This window comes from Vicugna pacos, chromosome 9 (assembly GCF_048564905.1).
Source record: "Vicugna pacos chromosome 9, VicPac4, whole genome shotgun sequence".
Classification (NCBI taxonomy): Eukaryota; Metazoa; Chordata; class Mammalia; order Artiodactyla; family Camelidae; genus Vicugna; species Vicugna pacos.
In genome coordinates, this window is record NC_132995.1 from 45367749 (window position 1) to 45383441 (window position 15693).

Here is a 15693-nt window from a genome sequence, read left to right on the forward strand (position 1 = left end):
GCCCCCTGTCCTGAGCTCCAGTGATGGCAGGGAAGTGGGCCCAGGGCTCATGATGGTGGGGACACTCACTCACTGCCTACTATTGCTGTGCCATTAGCCGCCTAAAACACCAAAGGGTGCTCAAGGAGCTCAGCAAGCTCAGGAAGTTGGCCGGACAAGGGATCTGGCTGCTGCATCGTTCTAGGAGGTTTAGTGCTGCTGGGACCAGCAGTTTGAGCAGATAATCTGGACTAAGTTTAAAACCTTCTCAACACCCCAGACATCCCTGCCCCGAAACGTTTGGCTCTTCAGGGGACATTGCCTTCAGCCAGTTAATTCCAGGTGCCTGTAAATTCAGCCAACTTGCCTCATCTGTTTCCAGAGAAGAGTCAGCTTTTTCCTTCCTCCCGCATGAGCTGAGCAGATGAGGCTTGCCTCTTTTGAGCCCTTCTCCTGATGGGGACCCCCGCCCACCTCTGCCGGTAGCCCCTGGCCCCAACAGTTGGCAGGCTCCTGGAGTTAGCTCACTTCCTTCCTGCCCCTGAAGCCTGAGCAGCCGCCCCAGTCCAACTCCTTCTGCTTCTGCAGCCCCCTAGTAGCGTGGTAATTGGTTTCTCAGATCTTCAACTGTGCACTCCGTCTGTGAGTATTTCCTGGTCCCCTGACCCTCCACAGGAAGACCTGTGATCTTACTGCTGTGGGGACCCTGCAGGGAGGGGTCCCTGGAGAAAGGACTGCTCCTCCATTTCTCTGCCTCTCCCAACCAGTCCCTCTGCCCCGCTCCTGCCAGTGATGCCTGGAATGGCACCCGCACTGCCACTTTCTGCCCCCAGCCCCACGGTACAGCCCAAGGTCAACTCCCCCAGGATGGGGTGCTGGGCCTGGTGTGATGGAGCAGCTGCCCAGTGATATCTGTCCCAGCTCAGCTCCCAAGATGATTATCTGTAATTACAGCTCTTGGAAGGTCACAGCTTTTATTTCATTCTTGTGGTGTTTGCAGAAAAGTTCAAACCTCTCTTTACTTGCTTAGTCTTCCTGAGCCAACTAGGGAGTTTCTAGGAGAGAAAAGACAGCCATCAAAGATATGCCACAGGCCAAGCATAATGGCAGAGGGAAGTGAGGGGCCCCGGCTCGGAGAGGAGAGGCCAGAAAGGAAGGCAGGATGGATAGACCTGGACAGGCATGAGTGCCCGAGGGGCTGGGGAGGGCGGAGGGTGGCACTGAGCTGCAGCACCATCTCTCCCACAGCTGTGCCGCCCCTTGCGGGTCCAGCACAGCCCCAGAGGAGGGCACCTCCCTGAGATTTCATCATCTGAGTCCTGCTGCCATTTTCCCTGCTGCCGTCTCCCAAGTCCATCCCTCTTTCTCAGCCTGACTTAGCTCTGTCCCTCCCCTCAGAAGGGGCATCTAGAAAGGCTCCCCAGACCCTGTGTTCTTAAAATTGGGAGAAGGTGGTTGCATGAGGCAAAAGTGATTTAAATAGCAGCCCAGAAGCGTAGGCTTCCCCTGCACAGCTATGTTCGGATGTGGACTCTCAGATCTCACCCTGCCAGGCTGCATGGCACCCGTAATCCCCGGGCTCTCGGTGTGAGGCAGCTTTCCGGCTCTAAGTGAAGGCGGGGGCTTCATCTCCATTGATAACATTGGCTGTTCTGCTTGGATTCTATTTCAGGAGAAGCCTCCCTTGTAGTAGACACTCCTGCCTCAGAGTGGAGCCAGGCCTTTTCTCCTGCAAGGAGTATTATGCTAATCACTCCTTGCAAACAGGCAGACTTTGTAGGAGGTTTGCCTGGTTTTAGATGAAACCTACGCCTTTGAAGCGAAGAGCCACAGTAGCTAAAAATATCATTTCCCGGCTGTTGATCCTCTCATTTGTAAAATGCTTGTTTCCATTGTTAAATCTCCCCTGCTCTGCCTCTGAGATCTCCACCAGGGAGTCCAAGATGATCCCCAAATGTGTAGGACTCTAAATATTTTATTTGTTGTTTAAAAAAATCTTAATCCATATATGATAAAAATTGAAATAATGCCGAAGAATATAGTATAAAATGTAAGACCCTCACCACCACTTCCTCCCCCAGAAGTAGCCTCTGCTTTCATTTTCATGTATATCCTTCCAAAACTTTGCCTTTGCATTTATAAATACATGATTCTGTTTGGTTGTGGTTGTGGTCCTGGTTTTCTAGCAGAGGATTCAGACTCACAGTTGCCCTGTTTTCACTCACTCGCATCACCTGGCGTTCAGCAGGCATAGCTCCCTCAGGATCCCAAGCTCGCTAGGACACTGCCTTCTAATCTCTTGGCCAAAGCAGACTGGCTTAGGGTCACTCTCCCTTATCAAGGCTGCCACATCGGTGTTAAAATGCCATCGCTCGTTTGTGTGCAGTGGCCCAGTCTCTCTGCTCAATGGGCAGTGGTGTGATGATGGGGTGGTGGGTGGCTCCCCAGCAGGCCCCTGGCCTGGCACCTCTCCTGGGGTGTAGGGGCCTCTTTTGTAGCCAAGACCTGGAACTCCTTAGGCACCTGCAGGACACTGTCACCAGAGGAACTTAACAGATGCCTCACATATGGGGCCCCTTCTCATTCTCATGCATTTAATCCAATAAAGATTTCCTGGGCTGGAAAAGAACATTCAGATGAAAAGCCTATTTCATGCATCTTAAATTTCCCTAAAAATGACTGATCATAAAGGGAATTTCTTCAGCCTCATGTTGGGGTGGATGAGGGTACAAATAAGAGAAACCTCCCTCCCTCTTCCATGTGGCCACAAAGGACTGAAGGAGTCCCCTCCACGCTCTCTCTGTCCCCTCCTTTCTTCTGTGACCCTTCCATCCTCCCAGCCCTTTCACTCCGATCTCTTCACCATTGTCCAAGAGACTCCACAGTGAGGCTGCTCTGATATTTGCTCTTTGTTACCAGCAGTGGGCTTTGGTGTTTCACTTCCCATTCTGTTTTCTGCCATTTATCTCAGTGCCCTTTAAGTGGGCACTTGTGAAGAGCTACAGAAAACAATCTCAGTTCATAAAATTCCATAAAACTCCCATACTAAAGATCTGAAGGCCAGAAAGACACTAATCATTCTAGTTCCCTAATAGAAGACTGTTATCTCCTGTGAAAGCCAAATGTAGCCAGAAAAGTGGGAGAGGCACATGCCAGAGGCAGGCTGGAGCTGAGCTTCCTCCCCCAGCACATCCGCATCTCAGGCTGGGAGAGGTGATGCCGCCTTAGGAGAGGATGGCAGGACGGTCCTGGGCAAGCAGAGGTCTGGCCTGAGAGTTCATCTCCTGTTCTTCCCATCTGAACTAAGCAAATCTTGGCTGCGTACCAAGGACTTAGGGCTCTAAGGTGGAGACGAGGCAGAAACTTAGGGAAAACTAGGACCCAGGATCTGGGGAGGTGGGGGTGTGGTCATGAGGAGGAGGTCATGAGGTTCTTCACCCAAAGCTGAGCCCAGACTCTGCAGCTGTGCGCTCTTTGGAGCTGCTGGTGGAATCTCCCCATTTCCACTCGGAGAGTGGCATCGCCAGGCTAGTAGCAGTGGAAGCTAGGAGCAGTGGTTCTCAGTCCTGACTGTAAGCCTGTTAGGAATACAGATTGCCGACATCCCGGAGTGGGCCTGAGCATGGTCTTGGTGTCCCAGATGGTCTTCACATGACTTCAGTGTACAGCCAGAGTCAGGGGTCTCTCAGTAAGGGGCTATTCCTGGCTTGGAGGGCACTCTTGGTTCTGGAGGGTAATTGTGTGACCATCTGGGTTGGTAAGGACACTGATGGGACAAGGTTTGGTGGTTCCCTGCTGAGAGGTGTGTGTGGAGCCCAAGGGCAGGAAAGCAAAATGACAGCCCCCTGATGGGAACACTTCAGAGCACATTAATCCTTAGGAGGAAAGTTAGCTCAGGAAGTAAGATAGAAGTGAATCTCTGTGATCACTCTGGACCAACCCCTGCAAGGACAGCCCATTTGGTGAAGAGTTTGAGATGGGGGACATTCTGGCCTCCTTGCAGTGACCATGGGAACACTGGACCCAAGTCGGGTACGTGGCTTTAAGGTTAGAGGAGCAGAGTCCTGGGATCTCAAGGCCTCGGTTTCTGAACTCCACAGTGACAGAGGTGAGAGAGAGGTGCTCGCCATCTGTAAGTGTTTGTGGTCATATAACAGTAGCAGGAAGTGATCCCTTGGCCTGAAACAAAGGACTAGTTTGGAAATAGTGGGATGAAGTAAAGGAAAGCATGAACGGAGCAGCTTGGTAACAAGAAGACTACTGGGTCATGGGGTGTCCCTCAGCCATTCCCAGGAACAGTGGAGCAGCCCCAGCCAGCCTCCCCTGGCTCCCAAAACTTGTTACTTGCCTGCCTCATTTCTCAGAAGGTCACCCCCAAAGTTTGAAGGGGGAAATGGCAGAGATGCAGGGTTACCTTTCGCTTCCCTGTCCCAGGACAGACTCTACCTCCAGGGATCTGATTAAGGTCACATATCATAGACTGAAGGGGTGTCTATGCCCTGGGCAGTCCAGTCACAGGGAACTGGAGCCATCAGGTAGAAAGGGGGCTGGGCTAGGGAGGAGAGGTGTGTCTTGGTGTAGGTGACACACAGCACTGGACTGTCTGGCAGAATGAAACTTTCTGGGTCAGGGACTCGACTCCACTATGGCCTTGGCTGAGTGGCTTAGACCAGCCCTTGGCTTCAGTTTCTTTTTTGTCCCATGAGCACTTGATCTCCGAGGGCCTCTCTGAGCCTGGCTGGAAGCTGGCAGAGGCATGGATGGCAGTCAGTCTGGGGCCAGGAAACAGTTTGCTGTGCTGGTTGAGAGTTGGCAGTGAGGCAGCGTGCAGCCTCTTTCCAGGCAGGGCTCACCTCAGTGGGGGTACTAAGTGCATCCTGGGGAGGAAATCCCTCTGAAAGGGCCGGAGCTCAGAGGGCTTCAAGGGGGGAAAGGTTCCATCTGGTTCTCTAACGGCCAACCCAGGGGACTCCCAGGCATGCAAGGCTCAGGGTCGCTGTTTTCCTGGCAGTCTCAGCCTGGATTAGGAGCACCAGGAGTCAGTGTACTGAAATCTACATTCCCTGTTGGACCTCGGGCAGCCACTGGCGTGGGAACCTGCTGATAGAGTCACCCCCATAGATCCTGCCCCCATCCCGATCCAGGTTTGAGTTTGGGTCCTGCCTCCCAGACTCTGCCTCACTCCTTGGAGATAGGCCATCACCCAAGCAGGGCAGAATTAAGTGTGGGCACAGGTCAGCACTGTCTTGGCCAGATGTAGCCCCAGGGTGAGGGTCGGGTAGAAGGAGCTGGTTTGCATAGAAACTGCCCCAGAACCACAGGAAGTTTCTGGAGCAACTCAGGCTCTGGTCCATCAGAAGGCCTGGTGATATCTGTAGGTGCCCCCACTTCCCTCCCAGAAAACCATCCATCTTCCAGAAAAAGCACGTCTGAGCCCCTGTGCCAGCTGGGCCCTGGAACCTACAAGCTGAGTGTACGGGGAGATGGCAGCTGAGAGCTTGGGTGCCAGTGTGGGCTGACCACATGAGGACCTTGGCAAGGCTCTGCTCTGTGCTTCACCCTCATTCTCTGTAGAAGAGGATGGCTAAAATAATACCAGTCCCGTGTTAAAAGGACTTAAGGTCCATGACATGCCTAATGTCGAGAAAGCAGTCACAGATGTGGGTTACATGTGGCCGTGGCCAGGAAGGAGATGGTGATTCAACCTGAAGTGAATCCCTGTGAGAGGAGAGGCAGGAACCCCATCTCTCAGGGCTTGGTGGAGTTGATCACTGTGGAGACAACAGAATTTCCTTTAGTGGCCCATCCCTTTGTTTTCATTTGCCCTGGGGGCTCAAAAGATGAAACACTGAAGCCAAGGGCTTCCTTCACTACTCACTGAAGCCTGGAGAGATGGCCCCCAGCACGACGTTCTCGCAGCCTCTCCCTCTGTCCCCTCTCTCCAGCCTGGTCCTCCCAGCACTGCCTTTTCCTCACAGTGCCCAACACACCTCATCCGTCCCCAGGGTCTTTCCACCCTATCTCATGGTGTCCCTGGAGCCTCCAGCAGGTGATCGTACCCCTACCATCAGACCTGCCTCCAGACCTATTTGGGGCAAGCTCCCTGGGGGACAGAAGGTGCAGCTTCTTTTCCTGGACATTGTCCCTGCCTTTCAAATTATGAAAGTGCTTCAGCCAGAACCAGATGCTTCACAAAACCCCGATGTCTGGTTCAAAACCCACCTGGCTCCCTGGGCCCCCACACCTGCACTTCCGCATGCAAGCTGGATTCCACACTGTAGTGACCTGTGCCACCCGGCCCCTCCTGGCAATTGATTTCCTGTTCCACAAGTATCCATCTTCCTATTGCCCACAGGAGCCCAGCCGGTGGGGTTTCTGCCTTGGGAAGCTGAGGTTAAGGAAGGAGACACCACAAGTGTCAGGAGACAGATCTCAGGGGAGTGGAGGCAGATGTTGGGGAACTAGCAAGAGGGAGGCAGGAGCGGAGCAAAAGGCCCTCCCAGGGGTCAGGGACAGCTTGAGCAAAGGCCCAGAAGGGGCTGGAGAGGTGCCTGGGAGTTGACAGTGGAGACAGACTTGGCCAGGTTGCTAACAGCACATGGGAAACGAGACCCAGCAGGTTGGCGGGCCATGTGCACATGTCTTCTGTCCTGGGGAGTGGCCAGAGCCCCTCACGTGGCAGGAAGCGCCACAGACCACCCTGGGCAGTGGAGGAAGTGGAAGTCACCTCTCCTGGCTCTGTTCTACACTCACCTTGGTCCCTAGAGCAAACTCCAAACCTGGAGAGGGGCTGGCTCGGCACAGAGGGGCTGAGGCATGAGACCATTTGGTTTTCTTGACGGTATCTGCCCAGAGGAGCCCAGGTGTCTGTGGCCCCCCAGAGTCTGGCCGTGCTGCTCTTAAACAGAGACAGACTGACAGCTAAGTGGACAAAAGACCCCTTTCTTCCGCCTCTCCCTCAGCGTGCCGTGGCCCTCCCTCCATCCCCTTTCCACCAGTTCCCAGCAAGACCCAGAAAAACAAATCCTTTTGCCTACTCTTCCTACCCCTGTCACCCCACACCCCACCAAGAAACTTTTAAGTGTATCAGACACATCGACTGCATTAAACATGATGAATTTTTAAGGCATGAGTTGGCAGGGTTACCATGGCTGCCTCTGCCCTGAGGGGCACACATTGCCGAGGACTGATTGAAATAAATAAAACAGGTTTACAGTTTTCATACTTAGGAAGCAGAGAGCTGGAAGGGACGAGGAGTGAGGGGAAAGTGGGGGGCGGATGCAGTGAAACTCTGGAGCTTTCTGAACTTCAGAGGGGAGGCCACTCCCTCCTCCCCCACTCTAATGTTACACTGACCTGAAAGCTGCTTTCTCTTTAAATTCCTAAAGGATCCCAGCTGTTGGGCAGAGACAGGCGGGAAGGCCTTTCCGGTGGGAATGGCTCTGGGCCCCTGTGTTTTCTGTACTTGACATTAGGCTGCATTTCAGAGTTTTGGCTGCGAGGCTCCAGGCGTCTCCCGGGAAAGCCCATGTCCCGTTGGCCTTGGACACTGAGGGGACATGAACACCGGCTAGCGGCCAAAGTGGAGAGTTGTTGAGGGCCTATCCCTTCACTTGTGATGTTAGCCTGTTAAGGACGCACACAGCTGGGGATGGAGGTGAAGGAAGGAGGCCCAGGCTCAAGGGAGAAGGAGAGACTCTGAGCAGAAGGGATTCGGCCCCATTGCAAGGATGCCTGGACAGGAGGTGCCTGGAGCGTGTTGCCCTCCAGCCAGTTGGCCCAGCTCTGAGGCTGGCTTGCAGAGGGCCTCGGAGTCCATCCCACCCTGAGCTCTCCTCAAAGGCAGTGTTCAGTTCCAGCCTCTGAGAGGGAGTGCGAACCCTCTCAGAGGGACTGCCTGCCCAGCCACCCCTCTGAGCTCAGAGCTGGTGGCCTACCTCACCTGCCCTCCAGCGTCCACACCACCCATCAGCTCCCAACCTGAAGGCTAAGATGGGGCACCAGGTGGTCCTCATGCCCCAGGGCAGAAGTGGAGGCAGGAAGGCCTCAGCGGGGCAGTGTCGGTGGAAGGGATGGGGATGCTTCTGTGAGCATTTAGGGCAGTTGAGGTGATGGCAGACAGACCTTCCTGCGTCGGGGAAGCCATTTGTTGGGCCCAACCTAACAGGAGGTGCCAAATGAAATCACTCCCATCGCCTGCCCCTGGTGTGGCACTAACATGGCCTGCTTCCTCGGGGTCTGGACAGGCCCAAGAAGGACTCGTCCCCTTGACCACACAGCAGATGGGGGCGTTAAAGAGCTGGGTGCACCTCGCAGTCTGGAACTTGGCAGCCGAGGCTGATATTGAATTCTCTGTTTCCATGGGGCAGTTAGCAGGGAGGCGAGCAAGGGTTGAAGAGGGAATGAACTGTGTTAGTAGTAACTGGGGGGCATTGAGGGGCAGGAGGCGCCCCCAGCTTTTATGCCCATCTCTCAACATCAGTATCTCTTTCCACTTAGGTAGGGTAGATCCTGGGTCTCTCCCCATCAACCGGCTGTTCTGTGCCTTGTGCTGGTGGCCATCCCATCTATGTGGTCAGCTTATTGCTTGGGATAGTCAAGAATGGGAAAGGCCTGTGGGGAAGTGGTCCTTCCAGCCTCCATGTCACCTTAAGCATCTCTTGAATCTACCTGGTCCCCATCCAGTAGCCTTGGGCTGACTTGCCAATGGGGCAGGTTGTACCCACCAGCCCACCCCAAAGCCAGCTCTGTCAGCCAGGATAAGGGGCACTCCTGGACCCTTCAGGCTGAACGCCCACCCCAGGCATCCCCTCCATGCATCAGACACATCTGCTTCTGCCTTTGTCACTCTCAAAAAACCAGGCCTGAGGATGGAGTGGGTAGGGGAGAGGAGGGCAGCAGCCCCAGCACTGCCCCAGCAAGTGTAGATGAGCTGACTTCACTTCCCCAGCCAACCGTCCACTCTGGGCTCAGAGTCAGAACAGGCAGGGCCAGGGCAGTGGGGGAGTCAGCATGCCCTTACTTGGTGATGGGAGCCCGGAAGAGCCCCAGAAGGAAACCCAGGGATCTGGGAAGGATCCGCTGACAGTGGGAGTAGAGGAGTGGTAACTTTGCTGGTCCTGTTTGTGAAGGACGCAGGGAAGTGGGGTCATGGGAAGAAGTTTTACATCTTCCCCCGAAGCTACATGGCAGAGTTCTTATTCCCCAGAGCCCAGCACAGTGGGGAGCAGAATGCCTCTTCCCCAGGATGGGCACCTATGCTTGGACCTCTACCCCCTAGGACCCACACCCCAGTGTATGGCCCCTGCGTCTACACACAGGCCTGGCTCTGGGGAGAAGCCCATCCCCTACTCCTCCTGCTACAACCCTCAGCTGTCCCCTGCTGTCCCCAATGTCCCTGCCCCTCTCCTTGTGCCAGGCCCTACTTGCCACTAGAACACATCTGTCTCAAAAGGAATGGCTCCCCACTCAGTACCTCAGTACCAGCGTGGTCTCACTGCTGAACCCTGTCCCTCGTCCCCTGCCCAGGCCCCCAGGATGAACCCCTCTGAGAGTAGGGGCTAACCAGGTGGGAAGGGGCGTCTGGCAACGCCTCCTTTCACCTGCTCCTCATGCACCTGGGCTGGGGGAGAGCAGGGCTCAGAGCTACTGGGCAGGTCTTGTCCTCCAAACCGAGGCTTCACCTTGGCCAGGTCCCTAGAAAAGAAGCAGCATGTAGCCCCTTTCCCACACCCAGGACAGAACAAAGGACAGCACCAGGCTCCCTGTTGGCCCAGGGGGCTGGCTCTGCCCATGTCTTTCCCCCAGGAGGCCGGTCTTCTCCTGCCCAGCCCAGGCCACGTGGCCTCACAGCTTGACCGGCCCATCTTGACCCACCTGCAAGGCCAGTTAATGCCTTCCTCCTCCCACTCCCTCTGGCCCACCTGTTACCTGAAGCAGGAGCAGTAGGTGGGTACCAGGCTGGGCTCGGGAGAGCACCTCCCACCAAGGGCCTCTGCTGAGGCTGGTGCACGTTCAGGGCCAGAGTCTGGTGCATGTGGATGCTTAGCCAGTATTTGTAGTTGAAGCAACAGTAACACTAGGCTCACACCAACCAGACAGGTATGGTGCGGCCTTCCTCTGGCCCCAGTGTAGGTCTTGTTCTTTTGAAGCCTCTGTGTGGGCCTCTCTGTGCTGTCTCAGTCTATTAGGGAAAGTGGTGTTCCCCCTCTTGGGTCCCAGGGGCTTCAGAAACAACCGGAGGCAGGTTGCTCCCCTCAAGTTCCTGTATATGACAGAGAGACATAAAAGAGCTGTTCCCTCCCAAGCATGAAGCCAGACCTGGAAGTGGGGGAACAGCTGTCTAGGCAGCAGCAGGGCGTCTGGCGGAGAGGGACACAGAGCCTCCTCTATGGGCCCCTGGCTACACACTAGAGGCCACCTCAGGGCACACACGTGTGGACCCCTGTCCTCCTCTGGCCCCAAGGTGGGCCTCCAGGTTGTGACCTCCCAGACCCCATCCAGGTTCCCTCCCGCCCCACCTTTCTGCCTTGTCCCCAAGTATTTTCCAAGCCATTGTCTCATGATGAATAGCACTTTAATATGGGTATTAAAAAATATAGGCAAATTTTAATGCTTGCAAGCTGTGTTCCATTATTGATGCTCTGCTTGAGAGCCCGGCAGGCAGCTCAAGCCAGGCGGGGGCTCAGAGAGAAGTGATGATGCAGCAGCCCTGCGAGGCAGCCATCTGCCAGGCCCCGCCGGGTGGGGACGGCCCCTGGTGCCCGCTCACGACAGGCACAGAGGAGGCAGAGTGCAGAAAGGAACTAGGCTTCTGGATCTAGACCCACCCTCCTTCCTCCCCTGGGCAGCTACATGACCTGCGGCGCAGGGCTTCTCTGCATGGGGGTCCAGGCTTGTGTGAGGACTCAGCAAATGCCACGGGAGGAACCTAAGGCTGGGCTTGTGGAGACTCAGGATTGGGTGAAGAGTGGACCCCTCTCCTCCCTCCCCCACCTCCCTGATACAGGTGTGCAGAGCTCTCCAAGGTACAGCCCTATCCACCCACCCAAACTTGCCTTCCTCTGAAATGCCTAGAGAGTGCCCTGAACCGCGTGAGCACTTAGAGACATGAACATGTCCTTTCTTGTCACCCCTGGCCTGTCCCAAGTGGACAGGTGTAACACCCTCAGCACAGTACTCGGCATGTGGTCAGGTCTCCCCAGGAGCCAGCAAGTACTTTATCATTCCTGCTTCCTGGAGCGGTCTGGGAGCTATCTTCCTTCTCCCCAAACTCAATTGACCTTGGGATGAGACAGCAAAGGCCAGATGAGGTGAGGTACAACCCCCAGTGTTGCTCTTACCCCCTGCCCCTGCCCAGCTGCAGGGCTGGAACCCCCACCCCGCCGGCCCCGAGCTGCTGCCTCAGGCCCTCCAGGCTCTGCCAAGTGGCTTCCTGGGCCAGGAGAGAAACCCCACTGAAGCCAGGGTAGCTGCAGACACCCAGAGCACCGTGGGTGGGACTTGAAGACTAGCGACTGCATGTGCCCCGCTGCCGCTCCTCCATCACCCTCCCCCTGTGCTGGCTTAATCAGCAGTGTTCAGGGGAGACCCTGTGGTGGGCTGTGTTGCCAGTCCTTCAGGCCACGTGTGCTCAGTCATCTCCTGGGGTCTCCCTGGGCCAGGCAGCCAGGCCCTGGGTGAGAGGGTAGAAGTGCACCATCAGGGCAGCTGCTCTCTGCAGACCAGGCTGGCACAGCAGGCCGGGGCCCATGTTGGAGGAGCTAAGGGATGCACTGGAGTGAGGAGAGGAAGGTCTCAGGCCTGTCCATAAAATCTTGGATGGAGATCAGCAGTAATGATCAAAAGTGATTCTTGGTATGAGGGACACAAGAGTCACAGGCAAGGCCCTGCCCTTTTCAGCTCACATTCTGTTAGGAGAAACCACCAGGGACCCAGTAAATGAGTCCATCAACCAGATGAGTCAAGTAGTAAGAAATGCTTGGAAAGAAACGACTTTCCTTAGAAAGGGCTGGTGGGAGTGGGTGCAGGGGACAGAGGCTTCACCGGGGCTAGTGTTGGAGCTGAGACCTGGAGGCCGGAAGGAGCCAGCCACATGTGGGTCCTTGGGCAGAGCTGGCCAGGGCAGAGGTCAGGGACAGAAGAAATGCTCTAGAAGGCTGCACGTCGTGAGTAAAGGAGGACTTGTAAGAGCTGAGGTTAGAGAGGAACTGACCAGAAGGCATGAGGTTCTGGCGGCCAATATGAGGTTCTGGAGGCCAACATGAGGAGCTGGGTTTATTTAGATCCAGCAGGAAGCCACTGGTGAATGCCATGCTCTGATGAGACTTTTTAAGACACTCCTACCAAGGACAGCTGAGATGGGCCAGGAGGAGGCAGGTGTGCCCTGCAGGCAGAGTCCCCAGGTGGCTGGTGCATAGGACAGAGGGGCCCGGGAATCAAGGAGGACTCCTCGATTTGGGCTGGAGCAGCTGGTTGGCCAGTGATGCCACTTCCTGAGGCTGGTGGGCGGTGACGCCCCCCCTGAAGGTTGGGGGACCAGAGTCCGAGGGAAACCAAGAGGTGTGCTAAGGCCCTGCCAAGCCTGAAATGCCTGTCGGGCAGCCAGGCAGAGCATCCACTGGGCAGGTGGCTGTCCCATCCAGAGTTCAGTAGGGGCTCGAGAGGCGCATGTAGTAGCGACTGATCTAGAGATGACTTTGAAGATATCCATGGGACCAGACATGACCACCAACAGGTGCAAACCAGAGAGGGAGCAGAGGGCTACTGAAACACTAGAGGAGGTGAGTGTAATGGTGGCAAGAGCAGAGTGTTTCCAGAAAACTCTGACCTTCTGTAGTTCTGTCAGTGTTCCCAGGTTCTTGGGGACACCAAGAGGACTTTGGTACCCACCTCTCCCCGCCGCCATCCCATCGTTTGCCCCTTCACACCCTCCCCAGCGGCCCTCACGTGAGCGCACCACCCCCGCCTCCCCAGCTGCCTCAGGTCCCTCAGGCCTGTGGTCCCTGGAGAGTGCTGCCTGGCAGCAGCCTCAGCTGTCGGCCTCTGTCATGGAGACGGCAGCAGCTGCAGGTGACGGGCATTTGTGACCATTTGTCAGAATGCTACCCTTCCTCCCCAGCCTGCCCTCCTGAAACATTTCTGTCCCTCAGCCCTGGAGATGGGGCCCATCTCGGTGGGAGAATGGAGCAGGGGGAGGGGGGGACAGGAAGTGCTACCTGCCCTCTGCTGAAGGGCCAGGCTTCCACCTGGGAGCTGGCTGTCGTCCCCACCCATGGTACTAATGGGGTACCCAACCAGGGATCCTATTTGCCACATACTGTGCACCCCACCCAAGTTGTCACTAGTCTAGGAGCTGTCCTCTGAGTAGCCCTCATGGTGCAGATAGAAGTCACCCCCAATTCGGAGGAGAAGAAATTGTCACACGGACATACTGGGTGACACAGCTGGTCAGGAGCACCAGGCTCTGGGGCTGTGGCCCATCCCACACCCACACCATGCGAGCAGGGGACACACACACCCACCCCGGGGGGGAAGCAGAGCCCTCCCCACACCACCCTCAAGCCTCATTCCCCCAACAACCTTGTTTCCATTTCTCTGGTGGTTTCTTGCCCAAGTCTGCTGGTTCCGGCTGGGCCTAGGCTGGAGACGGCCTGCCTGCTGTTTGCGCTTCGTGGTTTGGCCTCTCTGTTACCAAATGCTCTGGGATTTTTCTGGAGCCGGGGCTGGGGAAGAATCTTCTCCAGCCTGGCCCCAAGGCATGGCTGGTATTTGGAGGGAAACAAGAAGCCGGTCCCTGATAATGCTGAGTCTAGTGTGAGTTCAGTGACTGGGGATGGATGGTGTCAGGCACATTGGCTTCAAAGAGTGCTCAGTCATTCAGCACCCAAGGCCTTGGGGCCTCAGACCCCTCAGACCCCACAAGCCTAAGGCACAGTCTGTGGGTGCTTCCCTAGAGCAGAGACTAGGAGTCAGGCAAAGAGACATCAACCCTGGACAGGAGGCAGGGAAGGCTCGGGGCCACACCCCACCTTCCTCACCAAGTTTGCTTGTCTGCGATCCAGAGCCTTGAGATCCCTGGAGTCCGACAGGAAGACTTGCTCATCCCCTCAAAGCCAGGCCTCTGTGGGCAGAGACCTAGGGGAGAGATGGTAGGAAGAAGTGACCCTAAGTAATCCGGAGACCTTGGCCAAGTCACTTGGCTACCGCACCGGTAGAGTTTAATTATCAGAGCAGCGAAGGCAAAATTCAGGGCTGTCTTAGGGCTTGTTCATCCCACAGGCACCTACCGCGCCCCTCTACCTGCAGGCACCGCTCCAGGCAGGGGAGCCACTGTGAACAGCACAAACAGCTCTTGACCCCAGGACTCTCTCAGGGGGAGGGCAAAGGGACAGTACGTGGGTGACCAGTATGTGTGTTATTTTTACATGAAGATAATCTCGATCCAGAAAAATAAAACCAGGAAGGGGCACTGGAGGGGTGTTGCCAAGATCAGAAAGGTAACTCAGCTCCTCTGACCACACTGGTAGCCAGAGGCCCAGCTGTTGGTCTCAGGAAACATTTTCTGGCTTGGGGCTGGGTGGCGGGATAAATACAGCTCGTGGGGCTCTGGAGTTGCTGGGATGAGTGGAGCCAGGTCCACTGAGCACCCGTGAGCAGCCCCAGTGGCCCCTACAGGCCCCGGAGCTGGGGCCCCACACCAGACCAGGGAAGAGTAGGTTTCCTTAGGAGCTACAAGACCAGGGAGAGGGTTCTGAGGCTGAGGCCCAGAGGTTTCCAGAACCTCCACTCGGCGCATTTTTCAGGCAGCTCTGCCTCCTGCTGAATGCGGAGAACATCTTCCACTCGATGGCAGACATCCTGCTCCGGGAAGAGGACCTCAAGTTCGCCTCGACCATGGTCCACACTCTCAACACCATCCTGCTTACATCCACTGAACTATTCCAGCTGCGAAACCAGCTCAAGGACCTGAAGACCCCGGTACTCCGCATGCACACAGGCACACAGCTGTGCCAGCCCACCCCTCGGCCCCAGGAATTTGGCAGGGAGGAGACAGGGATAAAACCTGAGGTCTCCCTGGTCCAGTGTCAAATATGGGTCCTCTGGGTTGGCTGCATGTAAGCACCAGCCATGGAAGTGAGTCACAGCGAGTTTCCTTGGAGCCACCTTATGGAAGTCTCTGCCCACAGGAGACTCCAGACCCCATTCCAAGATCCACACGCCCTCCCTGATACCCTCCCCTACTCGGCAGTGCCCCCTCACACATAGAGTAGGCTGGGTTCTGAGCCCACCTTGCAGGACCTGGCCTCAGGATGATAACCCTGCTGGAGATGGGGGTACTGCCCTCAGACCTGCTTGGGCCCCTCTTAGGGAGGCTCCAGGACATCCAAGCCCATGCCTGAGGGCATCCAGGGCCAAGCCCCTGGGAGTGATCCAGGCCACACCTCTGCCTCCTTCCTGTGGTTCCTTCCAGACATTCGTGGAGGCCTGAAGAATGTTCCTCAGGGCAGGGGCTCTCCCGAGTTGGGCCCAGCTCCTAGGCTGGTTCCCGAGTGCACGGTGGGCTGCAGAGGAGGGGAGCAATGGCATTGGAGGAAGACGGGAGGATGCTGCCAGGGAGAGCCAGGGCCCTGAGGGAGCCTCCTCCCCACCCGCCCCCCAGTGCCGTCCTGTCACACCCTGTCCCGGCCCCACAGGCTCCAGGACCACAGAGTT

The 15693-nt window shown here is 56.2% G+C and overlaps 1 protein-coding gene across 2 annotated transcripts in view; it reads left to right on the top strand.

The window, feature by feature from the left end:
• Positions 1-15693, top strand: part of LOC102527176 (protein VAC14 homolog) — a 94823-nt gene that overhangs the window by 69986 nt on the left and 9144 nt on the right. The window contains exon 15 of one of the 2 annotated variants that reach the window (XM_015235507.3): positions 14784-14958. The exons of the other annotated variant lie outside the window; for it this stretch is intronic. Coding sequence (XP_015090993.3) covers positions 14784-14958 — 175 coding nt within the window. The remainder of the gene's footprint in view (positions 1-14783; positions 14959-15693) is intronic. 2 annotated transcript variants of the gene reach the window in all.